This window comes from Carassius auratus, unplaced genomic scaffold (assembly GCF_003368295.1).
Source record: "Carassius auratus strain Wakin unplaced genomic scaffold, ASM336829v1 scaf_tig00033419, whole genome shotgun sequence".
NCBI lineage: Eukaryota > Metazoa > Chordata > Actinopteri > Cypriniformes > Cyprinidae > Carassius > Carassius auratus.
In genome coordinates this window covers 208655-224076 of record NW_020526077.1, presented here as the reverse complement: position 1 = coordinate 224076, position 15422 = coordinate 208655, and the positions used below count along the sequence as shown (strand labels likewise).

At 37.1% G+C, this 15422-nt stretch overlaps 1 protein-coding gene across 1 annotated transcript in view; it reads right to left on the bottom strand.

Annotated features, from left to right (window-relative positions):
• Positions 1–3727: 3727 nt before the first annotated feature.
• Positions 3728–15422, bottom strand: part of LOC113081214 (glycine receptor subunit alpha-4-like) — a 34301-nt gene continuing 22606 nt past the window's right edge. The window contains exons 5-9 of the mRNA XM_026253295.1: positions 14234–14316; positions 9635–9772; positions 9232–9446; positions 7812–7961; positions 3728–4145 (exon numbers count right to left, since the gene is read on the bottom strand). Coding sequence (XP_026109080.1) covers positions 3852–4145; positions 7812–7961; positions 9232–9446; positions 9635–9772; positions 14234–14316 — 880 coding nt within the window. The 3' untranslated portion in view covers positions 3728–3851. The remainder of the gene's footprint in view (positions 4146–7811; positions 7962–9231; positions 9447–9634; positions 9773–14233; positions 14317–15422) is intronic.

Here is a 15422-nt window from a genome sequence, read left to right as displayed (position 1 = left end):
TTATTAATGGCTTTTTAAAAGTAATACAGTACCACAGATTTTCATATTTTCTTTATTCGTGCACACCACTGTTCCAAGGTTTGGGGTTCCATTTCGAAAGAAATTAATACTTTACTCAGCAAGGACAAATTAAATTTATCACATTGTTGAATACATTTTATAATAATAAATAAGTAAAATGTATATTATACAGCATATTTTTATAATCAGCATATTAGAATAATTTCTAAAGCATGTGAATGATTTAAAATTACATTTTAAAATATATTTGAAAAGAAAACAGTAATTTTAAATTGTATAATATTTCACAATATTGCTGTTTCTACTTGATCAAATAAATGCAGCCTTGGTGAGCATAGGAGACTTCTTTTGAAAACATTTCAAAAATCTTACCAACATTTGGTTGTGTTTACATTGCTTGGCTGTTATGTGTATTTAGGATCAAACATATTATTCAATCCCCCAAAATCTGATCTAGCTGAAAATGTAAATGAGAAAGTGCTTCCAACAATATTACTTTCCCCAAGGCTCTATTAACATTCTACTCAGATGTTGATTATTCCCTTGAGTTGGTGCAAGGACAGACCCAGGATAAGATCTGAACTTCCCATTCATCACTCCAACAGCCCTGCCCACTTCCCATGTTATTAACTGCTTACATGAAGATGAACAAGAAATGCAAAGACCTCAGTTGCTCTCCAGAGAATATGACTAATACGTTTGGCTTCTGCTTTGTGGCGATTTGAACTGCATTCTTATAGGAGAGAGTGAGATGAAAAGAATATCGTATTATTCATTTGTGGCCACACTTCCTTCATAACACCACATTTCGAATCAATAAATGTAGAGGAATATTGTTGCATTGATTTCTCTCAGGGATTTCCTTCATTGCATGTCTCACTGTTTTTCTGTCTCTCTTTCTCTCCATCCATCTCTCGTTTCCTCTCTTGCACACACATTTTCCGAGGTCTCATTATTACCCGAAGTCTCAGGACACCTGCACAGATCAGATACGCAAGTTTGTAGAAGTAAATGATGTTAGCTTATGAATCCTTGGTGCTTATTGAGGAGAAGAGCCATGGAACAATCTCACAGCGGGTGTCTCTGTGAAATCCATTAGAGTTTCTGTATCTGTGATACAGGCGGCACTGGGGGAGATACACTGATTGAGGGGAGGGCAGGAGGAGTGTCGTAAATCACAGACCTATTTTGTGTTTGTCAGTCTTGGGCTGCAGATTTAGAAAATCTTCTTAAATCCTACAAAGGCACAGTTTGCCCCCTAAAAACCAAACCAAAGGGCTCCATGTAACAAAAGAGTTACGGCTGGAGGAAATGAAGAAAGTAGAAGGGTTGCTGCATGGGAAAAATATCCTTTCTTTATTTATCTTCTTGATTTCTTTCTCTCGTTCTTTCTTTCTCACTCATTCTATCCATCATGATCTGCGTGGACCCTCTCAGAGGCAGTAAATGCAGGTTCCCACCATGTTAACTCAAAAAGCCTCTCATGGAAAATGCACATTGTGACATACAATAGCCAATCTTTCTGACATTTGCCAATTGCCCCCTGATTTCCTCTTGGGAAAAAAATCTACTTAAACTGTCAGCATGTGAGCAGGGCTTAAGCGATTATGTCAAGCCACCACATTCACTCAAACTGTGAAACCTTAAACTGTCCAAGGCTAGCTGCCATTTGAGTGGGGTGTTAGTTTGTATATGAATTAAAAAAACATTCATATCATCAGGCTCACTTATGAGCGGAGGCTGAAATCTTGAAAGCAACACATTATAGCTTGATAGGACTCCTACATCTTTGCAGTTTGTGCAAAGCTGGATGGACTAGTTAGGAAGATTGTATTTCTGGACATTTTTAAACTGTGAAGTCAAGAAGTTTACTGTTATATTTTTGCAATAGCTGTGAATATCACCTATAACTATATTAACCGTAGAAGAAAAAACTAATATCAAAAACAGTGAAATTGGTTAAACTCCATCTCTGGAGCTATGTATATATAAAAAAAAATAATTTGAATTTTTTACATTTGAATTCTAGATATCTAATATTTACCAATGCATTGTTTGTGCATTCATGGTTTTACCTTTATTTGGACTGGACAGGAGTTTAAGGAATTGGAAAGGACCATGAGCCATATCTGAATATCCAGTTGCATATTGTGATGTACAGATTGAACAAAAGTGAGAGTGATTACAAAAGAAAAATATGCAGGACATGAACTTTGTTCTGTTTACTGGTTGTTGATGGGATGTAGGCATATCTGAAAGTGAGCTTGCAGTTGGCTGAACAAACTGACCGGAAAAGACAGTCGTTTAACGGAAGATTGAGTTATGACATGACGTTCACAATAAGATCAATAAGACGCATTTAGAAAACAGGAAAGGTGAATGAAATAGGGTTGAATTTTTATTTCATGCTGACTTTAATGAGCATAATTGTCATTCTGTTTGGTCATTTGTGTTAGAAACCAGGGCAATCTGTTAACAAATGGGGCAGCATTAATCTGCATTTATCATTTCCTGCACAAAGCATTTTGTTTCCTTTTCCTCATGCTCGTCTGTTCGTACGCTCACTTACCCATGGGAAACTAGTGTAGAGAGGACTAGATTAGTTACTCCTCAGACAAAGGGCTGTGCGCAGAGGTTGACGGCCTTAATTCATTGTCATTAGCAAAGAACGCAGAGTCTCTTTCAAACTCATTAGCTGATAAAAAACACCTTGTGATTCCTATTAAAATCCTCATCCATCCTTCTTCAGCACAACGGCTTTTCTCCTTCACCCTGCATCTCTGTGCATCCTCCAACGGTTCTCGGGACAGGATAATAAACGACTGCTTTTATGTTTGACTGAGGGACACATTTGAGGCTGGCAATAATAAAGAATGGCTGTGATGCGTGATACATGTCTCTGTTTGTTGACAATTAAAGCTCAGTGACAGAGCGTCACGAATCATCTGTTTCTTCCAGGCATTAGTTTAAGCAATTTAACACATGATGGAATGATTTGGATTTTCGCATTTTCCAAATGGACTGATGAATGTTAATGAAAAATAACAGAAAGATTACCCTGAACAGAATTCGTAATCGGCCAATCCTGAAATAAATCCAAATGTAATATGTTTTTTATGCTTTTGTGTGAAATTTGTCCAAAACAACTTCGACTTCCTGTTAGAATATCCATTTATTCAAATTCAAAAGACAGAAAGAAATACACATTTGTGCTGTCTGCAGTTAGTGAACAACTCTGCGTATATGTACACTTTATACAGTCATATATATTTAGAATCTCATTATTTACTAAAACAGTACACCGTTCCCCTGTAACTGTTCCCATGGATAATAAATCCCAGTCCTCCCCTTCACAGCCCATTAGTTTGGCATTTTAAAATGTAAAAAAAACACATTTGTTTTGTGGTTTTGAAAAACATTCATTCAAGGATGCGCCTTGTGGTAAAATTCAAGTCAGTATATTCTATCCAACCGAGAATCTTTCAGCCAATAACTCAAACGAAGCCTATAAAGTGAGGACAGTAGCACTGGCTACTAGTGCAATCCACTCGAATGAAAATGAGAAAGTGAGGAGAGCCAGGTCCCCAACAGCAGCATTTGCATCTTTGAGCCCTCTGCGCTCTGAGTGGGCACTTTAAAATCTTTTTGAAATCCAGAAGTCACACCTGAGCACATGGTTTAACACTGACGGTATTTCTTGGGTGAATGTGCCTTTGAAATACACTTCTAGTGTGAGTATGACAGCCGGTTTTGGGTTTAAATGAAGAGCTATAAGAAAAGAAAAGAAGCAGTAAGATGAACAAGTGGCGTAACCAGGAGAGGTGGAGTGATTACAGGCTGGCGTGGATGTCCTCGTGTCGCAGCACTTTGTAGGTGATCCAGTAAAAGATGTTGAATATGAGGAAGCTGAGAGGAAAGACGGCTCTGGATATGGTGTCGATTCGCTTGGCTCGGTCCACAAAACGCTTCCGAATGGCCTCTCCGTCATACAGGACTTGCACTGGGGGTGGAGGGGTGAATACGCTGGACCCATCCACAGTTGTCCCGTCTTTCGCTTGTAAGCAATGGCCCAGTCCGTACCCACGGAAGTAAAAGCCACGACTTTCCCGAACAAGATCTTCTTCCTTTAAGAAAAGAAAAGCATTTTTAGTGTTTTGCAGAGGCAGGCAACAAAGAAAATGTAATAACTACTACTCTTGCGGCACAATAAAGAGTGCCAGTCCATCACGGGAACTGCAGGGCACTTTTAAATAAAAGCACAAAAAATGGTTGGCTCAGCTTTACTTATGCGTTTTAGAAAGCGCATACTGATTTAGATTTTATGGGGCAATATATTCCTAAATGCTGATACTGTATATAAAAAGTGAAATGTCAAGTGTACGTATAATATGCTTTCATGAAATTTAACAGTGCAGCTACATTTAGACCCTTTTATGCAATATTTTAGACGTGATTTTCTTACTCTGAATTCTATCTTATTTCTGAGTACCAATATCTAAACATTGTTAAATCAAGATACATTTACTTACAAAGCAAAATTATATATTAAGTTTAGTTTTATCTATATTTGGTGAGTAAAAAAAAAAAAAAACAACAAATCTGCCAATAGAGTAAGAAAACAGCAAGTTTATTTGTTTCTTAATTAAGTGTAATTATCATACTCCATTGTTAGATTTTTTTTAAAGAATTAAAAAGAAATTACTTATTTTTTAACTTAAAAATTACTTTAAAAAATTATTTTTGATATATATTTTTTTTAATATCTTGTAATTTTTCTTCAAAAACACATTTATTTTAAATGAAGAATGTTTAGATGTTTGTACAAGAGAATATTTTTTTTTGCTGTGTAAAGGTTTTTTTTTTTTTTTTGCAGTAAGGGCTGTTCCCCTTACTTTTCCACATGTAACACTTAGTCCTAGTTCTTTGCCTCTAAATCCATATAAATGAGTCATTTGGATCAGTTTATCTGTCAATCTATGACAAATTACCCCTTTCCTCAAGAGGATAAGAAGATTAAGTTCTCGTTTAGCTCTTCATTAAGTCCTCTGTTTGCACCTAAAAACAATCCGATCACGTGTCTAGGAATAATGATGTGTTTGGTTTTAGATAAAGATGGCTGAATGTCATCTATGAACACTGTTTAGGTCAGTGCTTACCTTGAATAAATCTAAAAATGAATAATAATAATATAAATAATAATAAATTCATGTAAAATATGCAGTTAAACACTATTATATTTAAACCCTAAGAAAAAGAACAAGTGATCTTAGAATTTACAGTAAAATCCGTAAACTGACAATTCTGGAATTTTTATTTTATTTTCATTTTTTGTATGTATGTACATTATGATTTTAGGTCACATCTTATGTTATTATTGTTTATTGCATTATTTTAGTATCATTTGTATTACTGTGATGGTGTTTTGTATTTGTGGGCATCTTCCATATATTAGTATTTACCTTGAGGAAGGCTACTTGTGATGAACTTTATCATGTGGCTTTCTCTTTACCAGCTGTTTTTTGGTGGTTGTCACTGTATAATTAAGGGTAAAAACCAGAGTGTGGTAATACAGTAGGTTGGTATGTTACAGTCCAATAAGATAATTAAATATGCAATTTTTAACTGTAAATTTAGGTTCAGTCTGTAAAAGCTATAATGTTACCACTGTATTTTTTTATGATAAAGTGCTGGTAACCACAGCTGGAGCTCCATTTTTTTTTTAACCCTCACATTTTATAGATTATTTTGCTTGTGTATTTATTTGCTTCATTATTTCCATATTTGCTCAGGAGTAGGGGACAAACATCCGTAATTCATATGTGCTTAAAATAAAGGGGCTTGAATACATATATGCTGAAAGTCCAAGCTGTTTTTGACATAATAATGTGTTATTTCAATCTCTGTATGCATTTAAGGGCTATAAGGGAAGCGTGTGTACAGTAATGCCCCATTTTACACCTGGAATTAACATCCATTTCTATATTCAATCACAGCAGATGCGTTACTATCAGAAACAGATGACAATTTTAAGCAAACACTTGAAAAGTATGCTTATGTGAACTGGGCCAGTAGGACGGAGGCAGCTCTGGGTTTTTAGGACTCAGTGTTTGCCTGTGGGCAAATAAGATGGGGACACAGATGGTATTTTTACCCTGGCGCATGTGTTGCAATGCTGGTTGAATTTCTTGGAGCTGTTACCAGTCTCGTTCTTTCTCTAAACTAACTTCTGGGGATCAATAGAGCACATCCATCTATCCATCAGTCTGTCATTCTTATGTATCTTGCACAGTTCGGTGCATTTTCAAGCATCAAACAGTGCATAACACTTCTAGGCAGGCTGAGCAGACTAATTTTCATTAATATTGACAACTGTTTAAATACTTCAACAAGAATTTTAAAGACAACAGCTATCAAGCCGCTGCTCTCCAGCACCATCTTTGTTGCTAGGCAACACTGCTTGTGTGTGTGTATACTTCTTTGCAGGATGCTGAGGGACACTCCAATAAAGTGTACACTCAAGCTAAATCCAGCAATTATCTTTCAGACTCTTCAGAAAAACTTGATAAAGTTGTTAGACAAGTGGATAATGTTCCTGCTAATGTTTAAGACACATATATAGCTTAAAACTGAGTTATGGATCAGGACGGTTAAATAATCAACTAGTTGCCCAGCAAAGGATTTGCCGATTATTGAGATCAGAGATCATCTCTCTCTCTCTCTCTATATATATATATATATATTAGCAGTATATCTTTAGCTGTTAGACAGTTTTCAAGGTAAAATTAGCATCTTTGCATTCCCTTTAAAGTGCTCCTACAGACTTACACAGCAGGATAGATGTCTTTTGCCATTGCGCCACATTTTGTTATTTGTTAGGATGTGTGTCCAGTTAAAAATAGTTTTAACATCTTAAAAACACAAATAACACTAATATAATGGCAAAACCCTCTAAAGGCATTGCATGAATCTGAAACCAGTATAATTTTATGTCTAATAAGTGGAATAGTCATTCAGGCAACTGATTAATTTCCTGAAAATATGTGGTTTTGTGCACCCCTGAACCAGGCACCATCCTCTCAGCACCAATCTGTTTCTGTTTTCTTGAGCAGGAGCATGTGGCCTAATTTGTCTATAGTGTTATTAAGACAGGATAAAGCCAAGGATTTGTTGTATTGATTAATTCTGGCCAGTAGTTGGTCCATCAGCCTAACTGCTCTCTCAGCCAGTGACCCATGCATCGATACCACCCAGATTGATCATTCAGACCAAAGACTTTCTTGGCTGGAGAGAATAGGACGAAGAGTAATGGCCGCCAGATCTCCAAGGCAGGAGGGGGAGGAGAACTCTTAAAGGCAGTTATTCTAATTTTTCTCTCATTATTGATTGAAATCTAACGAACACACTCGTAAATCTCCAGCACTGTGAGCTTGGACAGTGAACACTGTTGTACAAGCCCACAAAGTGCCCTAGATGTTTTAGCCAATAGTAGTTTTAAATGTAACTGTTGGGCTTCATTTAGAAGTCTCTTTAACATTTCAGTCAGTGTCTGTGATCTCGGATCAAGAAATTAGCTTTGGCAAGACTTTACAAGGTGACAGAAACGGTGGGCTCAACACAGGGGACTGTACACTATGGAAACAGGCTGATCTGAATTCCCCCACACAAGATGTGACAGCCAGCTGTGGCCTAGTGTGGCTGTTGCCAGTGTTTGGATATGTGGCTGTAATCCAGGGTGACAGGACAGCCTGTATTTGTTTGCATGTATGTGTGTGTGTGTTTGACACACTTACTATTCTCTGCCTTCGATGCTTCTTGCGCAGCCTGATGAACTCCTTGTGTTGCCTTGAGACGAAGTTGACTGCTGCATACTCCAACAATGCAGCAAACACAAACAACAGACAAACGGCCATCCAGATGTCAATGGCCTTCACATAGGACACCTGAGAATCACAAGGTCAAACCAATATCAGTAGCTAATCAAATTGTTGACTGGATTTTTATATGATAGATATCATTTTATACCTTTTCACAGAAAACAACACACACCTTCAAGTGGACATTATTTCAATTATTAAAGAATATTTCAAATTTCATACTTATAAGCAAATATAGACTTATTAATTAATCTTTATTTATGTTACATTTAATTTACGTTTAATTCATGCCTTATTTTTTTACACTCAATGAGTCATCCTGTCATCGATCGCTGTGCTCTGCGTGTACTTTGGTGCGTGCGCGTGCACGTTGATTGCGTCGGACGATAAGAGTGCCGCGAAATATAGAAGAATGCTGAAAGTTGGAACAGGGGTGTATTCCAAAAAGCAGGTTACTGTATGTGACATTGTCCAACCTTGTTGGTCTGATGCAGACCTTTTAATAGTGAAGATGTTTTGCTCTGGATTAGTACACTACAGACACTCAGCATTTGGTACTATATAAATTATGTACAGTATGACGAGCATGAAGAATTTATGCAAATAAACTAACATTTTTATTTTATATACATACACACACACACACACACACACACACACACACACACACATATATATATATATATATTATTGCTTTATTTATGCTACTTGCCTCAAGTTCTTCACATCCGCCATATAATTTCTATACTCGGAAAAAACCCGAGAATTTTTGTCTTTTTTAATTTAAAGGAACAGTTCACCCAAAAATGAAAACCTTTGCATTATTAACTGAAATTGTCCTAAAATGGCATGACTATCTTGAAATTTGAAAGATTAATCCTGGCAACTCTTTACCACTAAAGTTAGTAAAATTTTGTAAAATTTTGTTCAACTTCACTAAACTGATGAGTCGTTCACGAACCAGCTGATTCAAATCTCAAGTTCAAAACACTCACTGAACTGATCTGATAGTAGTCAGGAAATACAGTAAGGCTGACGATGCACGGGGCTTTTGAGTAATTTTGCCAGACAACTTTGGCCAGTGTTGCCATCAAAGGGCAACCAGGTGAGACGCAGGGCACACGACCGATCTAAAGTATCCAGATAGAAATTTGTTACCCATTCTCAATGGGAAAGAGTCCAGTCAACATTGCTCTAAAAAGTTGCCCTGTGTATCATCAGCCTAAGAATTGGTTTTATTTTTCATATATGTCATATATGTCAAAATGACTCAAAACGCATATATGCGTTAATGGACTCGAGAGGGTTAAGAACTGATTAATTTTGGTTATGTTACCTTGGGTAGAGAGGCTCGTGAACCGGAGCTTTGGGTGGTCATGGTCAGCACAGTGGTGATACCCAAGCCCACCCGAGCAGGGGCAGCATCCATGTTGATCCAGAAAGACACCCAAGACAAGATGACAATCAGCAGACTGGGGATGTACATCTGAATGAGATAGTAGCCCATCTGTCTCTCTAAGTGAAACTTCACCTCAATGCAGGTGAATTTACCTATGATATCACAAAGAGTTTCATAATAGATAAGTAAATATGTATGGCAATTTTTAATCCATTTTTTTTTTACACCTGATTAAGTACCTCTGGTTGGGAATTACTTCTGGAGTATATTTAATGATCATATTGCAGGTTTATGCTGTGGCGATAATTGATTCGCATGAAGGTCATAGTGAAACGTGTACCTGTGTTGTAGTGTTTAGTGCAGTAGCCAAGATCTTTTTCCTCCTTTAGTAAAAACTGAGGAAGAGTCAAGTCATCCGCCACCTGCACAGGGCTATCAGAAAGCCACTCGAAGATCAGATCATTCATGGTGTAGCCAACTGTGAAAAAGAAGAGTGTGAATTGGACCTGTCATGCTTTCTTTCTCATCCCGTATTTTGTACACTGTGTAAAAGGTCATCTGGCAGACAACAAACCAAAGTGGTGGATGGATAGATTGTTGGTCTGATGCAGACCTTTTAATAGTGAAGATGTTTTGCTCTGGATTAGTACACTACAGACACTCAGCATTTGGTAGTATATAAATTATGTACAGTATGACGAGCATGAAGAATTTAAGCAAATAAACTAACATATATATATATTATTGTTGTTGCTTTATTCATGCTACTTGCCTCAAGTTCTTCACATCCCCCATATCATTTCTAACAGCTCTGTAGTACACGGTGAGATTAGGGACCTATTAAAAATGCATGAGGCATGCAATAACAGTGTAGAATACTTGACAAATCTGAATAATATTGATGTCTATCAGAGACCCTTAGGGATTTACAAAGACATCTGTTATTCACAAACCTCCCGTCCCCCTTCGTCTTCAAAACAACAAACCCATGAAAAAAGGATGAAGACTGAAAGTCCTAGAATGTCATGGTGTCTTTGAAAAGTTTGGCGTGGTTCCGAACATTGTTTTCAAACTAGTATAAGGAATATGAATATTTTCCAAGAAGTGGAATTTTTTTTTTGTCTACTGCCTCAAATGTCTATATATATAATATAAAATTATATTTTAATATATTTTTAAAACATAATTTATTCATTCTAATTCTAATTTATTCATACTAATCTGTATGAATTAGCCATCTCGTAACATATGTATTTTGCTGTGAGATCGGGTTGGTTTAGCTCCAACCCTGAAAAAAACCTCACCCTCTTACAGCCTTATGCTGTGTCCCAGTGTGCCTACTTATATTATGCCATTAAAGTGTCTACTCTTCTGGTGAAAAAAAGTACATACTTTTGAGTGTTTAGTAGAAGATAAGGCATCCTTTGGAATGTACTATCATATCATAAACAAATGTGTCTTTAATGGACCACTCCGTGGCATAGTTACACCAAAGAATATTTGTATATAGAATACCAAAGACGTGTCACTCGCATAGTTTTGAATGGGGAAAAATGCAAGACTCAATATGGCCGCTCTAACGAAGGAAGCCCCGCCTTCTGAGTAAAAGAGCCAATCGCTAATCGGTAAAGTCATAACATCACTGCAAGCTGCCGTTAGAAGTCCCAGTTGCTATAGAAACAGTCAGCATTCTGAGATGTGCACTTAGGACTGCACATGCGAATTGGCTGGTCTTTAAAAATAAGCTTTTAATGCTATTAGAGCATAACATTTATGTTACAGTTGCTGTCAGATTTCACTACTGATTTTCAAATCTGAAACTTAATCGTAAGCTTGGCGAACAGTTTTGGAGAATTTGATGTTTGCCCATTCAAAGAGATGGGAGCTGCACTTGCATGTCAAAGAGTCATTTCAAAGATTGCGACCGAGTGAAATGAATTGTCTTAAAGGGACTTTGGTTGCATGCACCCTGTAACTGTAAACTGGCCTTTCAGTCATCTTGTTACTGTTAACATCCTCTAAAATGAAACATAACACAGATAACATAAAACAAATATTTTTACCAGGTTAAATGTTGATTATTAGTACCTCAAACCCATTTATCTAAACATTGGTCGCGCACATCCGCCATGTTTTATTTTTTATTTTTTTACACTTTTTATTTGTGTTTGTAAGTCTGAACCAAATCCTTCACCAAAGCACAATCGATTGTGGGCAATATTAGCCATTAAAGTGTGCATAGATCCACATTTCAAAAATCTACCTGAAATAGTAGACCATCTGGTGACAGCATACTATGCTTTGGGACACACTTATTTTAATCTCACATACTATTTAGAATGGATAGTATGGACATTGAGACGCAGGGTTTGTAATCCTGAAGACATCGATTAGCTTGTTCAGTTATGTTTGATTATAGCTGGAGCTAAACTCTGCAGCACAGCGGCTCTCTAGGCCTGAACTTGCCTACTATACCCCTGCTTTAATCTATGCCTCTTGCCTTCAACTTCAGGGCATCTGAAAACTCTAAAATGCTGCCTTCGGAGGCAGCATTCCAAGGCAGAAAGGCATCAAGACACGTTCAAATCCAAGTTCTGCTTTACTTCCTGTCTCCAGAGGTACCTTCTTCTGATCAAATTTTGAAGGCAACATATATGTATCCTTCGCTGCCTCTGATATCCCACAATCCTGTGAGTTCCATTCTGTGATGGTTGAGCTAAAGAAAAAAGATGGAGTCTGAAAGTTGCATTTGGTGGTCAGTTTTAACTAACTTTTTGCACTTTTGATGTTCGCTCTAGGGAGAAATCAGTATTTTAGGAATTAAATATTTGTTTAGTTAACACAAAAATTATTTATATTTCTTTGTAGATCATTTAAACCATAAAGCTGCCTCAAAAGTCTGTCTGAAATCACGCCCATGATGTGCCTTCATGCAAAAACTCTGCCTGCAAAGTCATTGCCTCATACGAGGCAAGCCAGCTGCCTAAGTTTTCAGATGCAGCCCAGATTTCTGTACCAGGATGTGTCCTTTCCAGACAAGGTGATCCCACCCCTTAGCTGTGTCCCGACACTTGTCAAAACAGTTTTCAGTGGGCCCTTCTAAGCCCTAAAAAGGTGCTCTTGTCTAATCAGAAATGATTATGCCCTCTGTAACTGCTTTGTTGGGCAGTAAACCTGCCTGTCTTCCTGTGTGTGTCACTTTCTGTCTGACCCTACTCCTTAGAGGAGGGCAATTTTAACTGCAGCCATGGAGGTGGGATTTTTCCACTCATATAATAATAAATTCTGTAGACATACAGAGGACACAGAAAGGACAGTAAAACACACTGTCTGTGTGTAGTACGCCCCCTAAATATTTTAAACCATATGAGTCACTGAATGTTGTATGAACATCAGGTACCGTCTGCCATCATGACACATAAATGGGGATTCAAATCAAATAATCCAACAACCAAATCCAGATGTCCAGCTAAGTGGCATCTGCAGTGCATTTCTGCATTACATGGATTCCTCATTTGGATCTTCTGATGGTTAGAAAGGGTTGTTCTTTTGTATCAGGGAAGTGGAATTAAAAGCCTCTCGGGCAGCTGAAGTGGGTCACATAATAAAGGTGAACAGAAAATGAAAGTTTCATTATTGATATCCTTTAAATTGGTCCCAGGAGTTAAGATGTTATCTGCTCTGAGGGCACTGGGGTGGTGAATAGTCTATTTCTTTTATCGAGGTAATAAGGAAGGACACTTTACGCACAATTTTAAAATGAGGATGCTGTGTGTCTACTTCCTCTTGCCGATTCTTCTTCGTTTTGTGCAGTGAAACATAGAAAACTGTTTTGAGTTATTCATTTTCTGCAGATTTATCATTTTTTTAAATACCATAATGCTTAAGGTTACCGGGTTTGTAAGTGGAAATAGACAAGTAGTGGATTGCAATTACCATATTAACAGAATTTGTTAATGGCATCTGTTCCTGGTATACACTAACATTCAAAAATAAAAAGGTAAAATTTAGCAGGGATGCATTAAATTGATCAAAAGTTACAAATACATTTATATTATTACAAAATGTATTTTGTTTTAAAGTATCGTTAAAGAAAACTAAAGTTGCGGTTTCCTTAAAGATATTAATTCATTTTTAAATATATTTGAAATTATATTACATTTTATGTACATTAAGTATATTTTTAAACACAAGTATTTTTGATCAAATAAATGCAGGCTTGATAAGCATAAGACATACACTTCTTTCAGAAACACTTCCGTTCCCAAAATGTGAAACTGTAATGTATATGTTCACCTTATGCAATCATGTTTTTTAAGTATGTTAACTATTTTTCACCTTCATGGTGATTGCCATCAGTGCATACATTTAAACTCCATAGGCCCTATAATACACCCGGCGCAATGCGACTCAAGGCGCAGCGCAAGTGTGTTTGCTAGTTTCAGTCCGGCGCTGTTCGCATTTTCCCATCTAGCGCCACGTCGTTTAATTAGCAAATGCATTTGCGCCCATTTGTGCGCCCATGGGCGTGCTGGTCTAAAAAAGAGGTGTGTTCAGGCGCATTGCTATTTTAAGGAGCTGGAAATAAACTGCGCCATAGACCAACTCAAACCTGGTATAAAATCTGGCGCAATGTGACTCTGATTGGTTTATTGCACATTATGCCCAAAAAACCCATTACTCATAAAGAGAATAGGGACAACCCGTTTAGACCATGCACCCGGGCACGCCAACCATTTTTTCGTCATTAAAATAGCAAAAGTGGATTTGGACACGCCCTGAGTGCAACTGCGCTGTGCACTTTACACTTTGCATTTAGATTGTTAAAATAGGGCCCCATATCAGTGTCAGAAGAATTGAATTCTGCAAAGTGTGAAGAGGAAAAGGGCAAGGAAGAATAAGGGAAGGAGAGCGAGGAAGAGAAGTACAGAGTACTCACAACTTTCTAGCTGCATGGTACAGGTTTGAATGTCCATTGGGAAATTCTTCAAGTCCATGGGACAAGACAGGATGAGTGTTAGCCTGAGACGTAGAGCAAAACAGGAAAGCAGAAAGTGGGGAAGAATCAGAGTGAAACCAAAAAGGGCAAAAAAGCAGTGTTAAATAGAGGATAGAGAAAGGCCAAAGGAGTTTGCAAGGAAAAATCAAACATTTTAATTGTCATTATTTACTCACCCCTATATCTCTATTTTTTAACAAATGTCTGACCAAGCTTTTTAATATAACTAAAGTGAATAAGAATGTGGCTATCAAGCTTCAAAATGACACAAAAACACTATAAAAATATCACAATAAATGGTCCATATGACTCATGCTTTATATTCCATGTATTCTCGAAGTCATTCAAGATTTTTATGGTTTGTTTGAGCAAAGTGGTGATTTGTGAGAAAAAAAATAAAAATTCCTTTGAATTGGATTATTTGAATGAAAGATCAAAAAAGAGTTTCAAAAATGAAAATGCTTTTGCAATTTGAAAGCTCTAGATCCCAGTGATTGAAATTACATATAAAAACGACCTGTAAATTCTTCAAAATATCTTCCATGGTAGTTCCACAAAAGGAAAGTCATTTAGGTTTGAAACAACATCAGTTTGAGGAGATAATGACAGAATTCCCATGCCTTTGAGGGCAGAATTGTAATTTCAGAATGCACCAGTATTCAAAATCCCAATTTATGCTGTCTCTCTGAGAGTTCAGATCTGTATGGCTGGACACTTCATGCTTTTGATTTGTGATTGCAGAGTGAATCCCAAATGAGGCAGATCATTTTTGTTTCTGTTTTTGTATCATATGCCTTTTTGGTAATAGCCTAACTAACTAACTGCCCGACAGTTTTTTTTTCTTTTATATTAATTTGTCATGCTGCTGACACATTAAGGAGTGGGAGGAGTCTACACTATTAGAAAGTTTGGATAGAGGAAACATTGTAATTACCTACTGTAATTAAGTGCCTCTGAGAAAGACAAAAGCCACCAGTGCTTTTTTGAAGAGCCAGTTTCTTTTGTGCTGTGATTACCCTAAATTCAATCCCCCAAATATCTATACTCACACACTGTGAGGTGGAGACCTTTTTAGGCTCAACACATGAAATCCTTTTCCCCCATAGTTCCCAAAGAGCAGCCCTGGCAT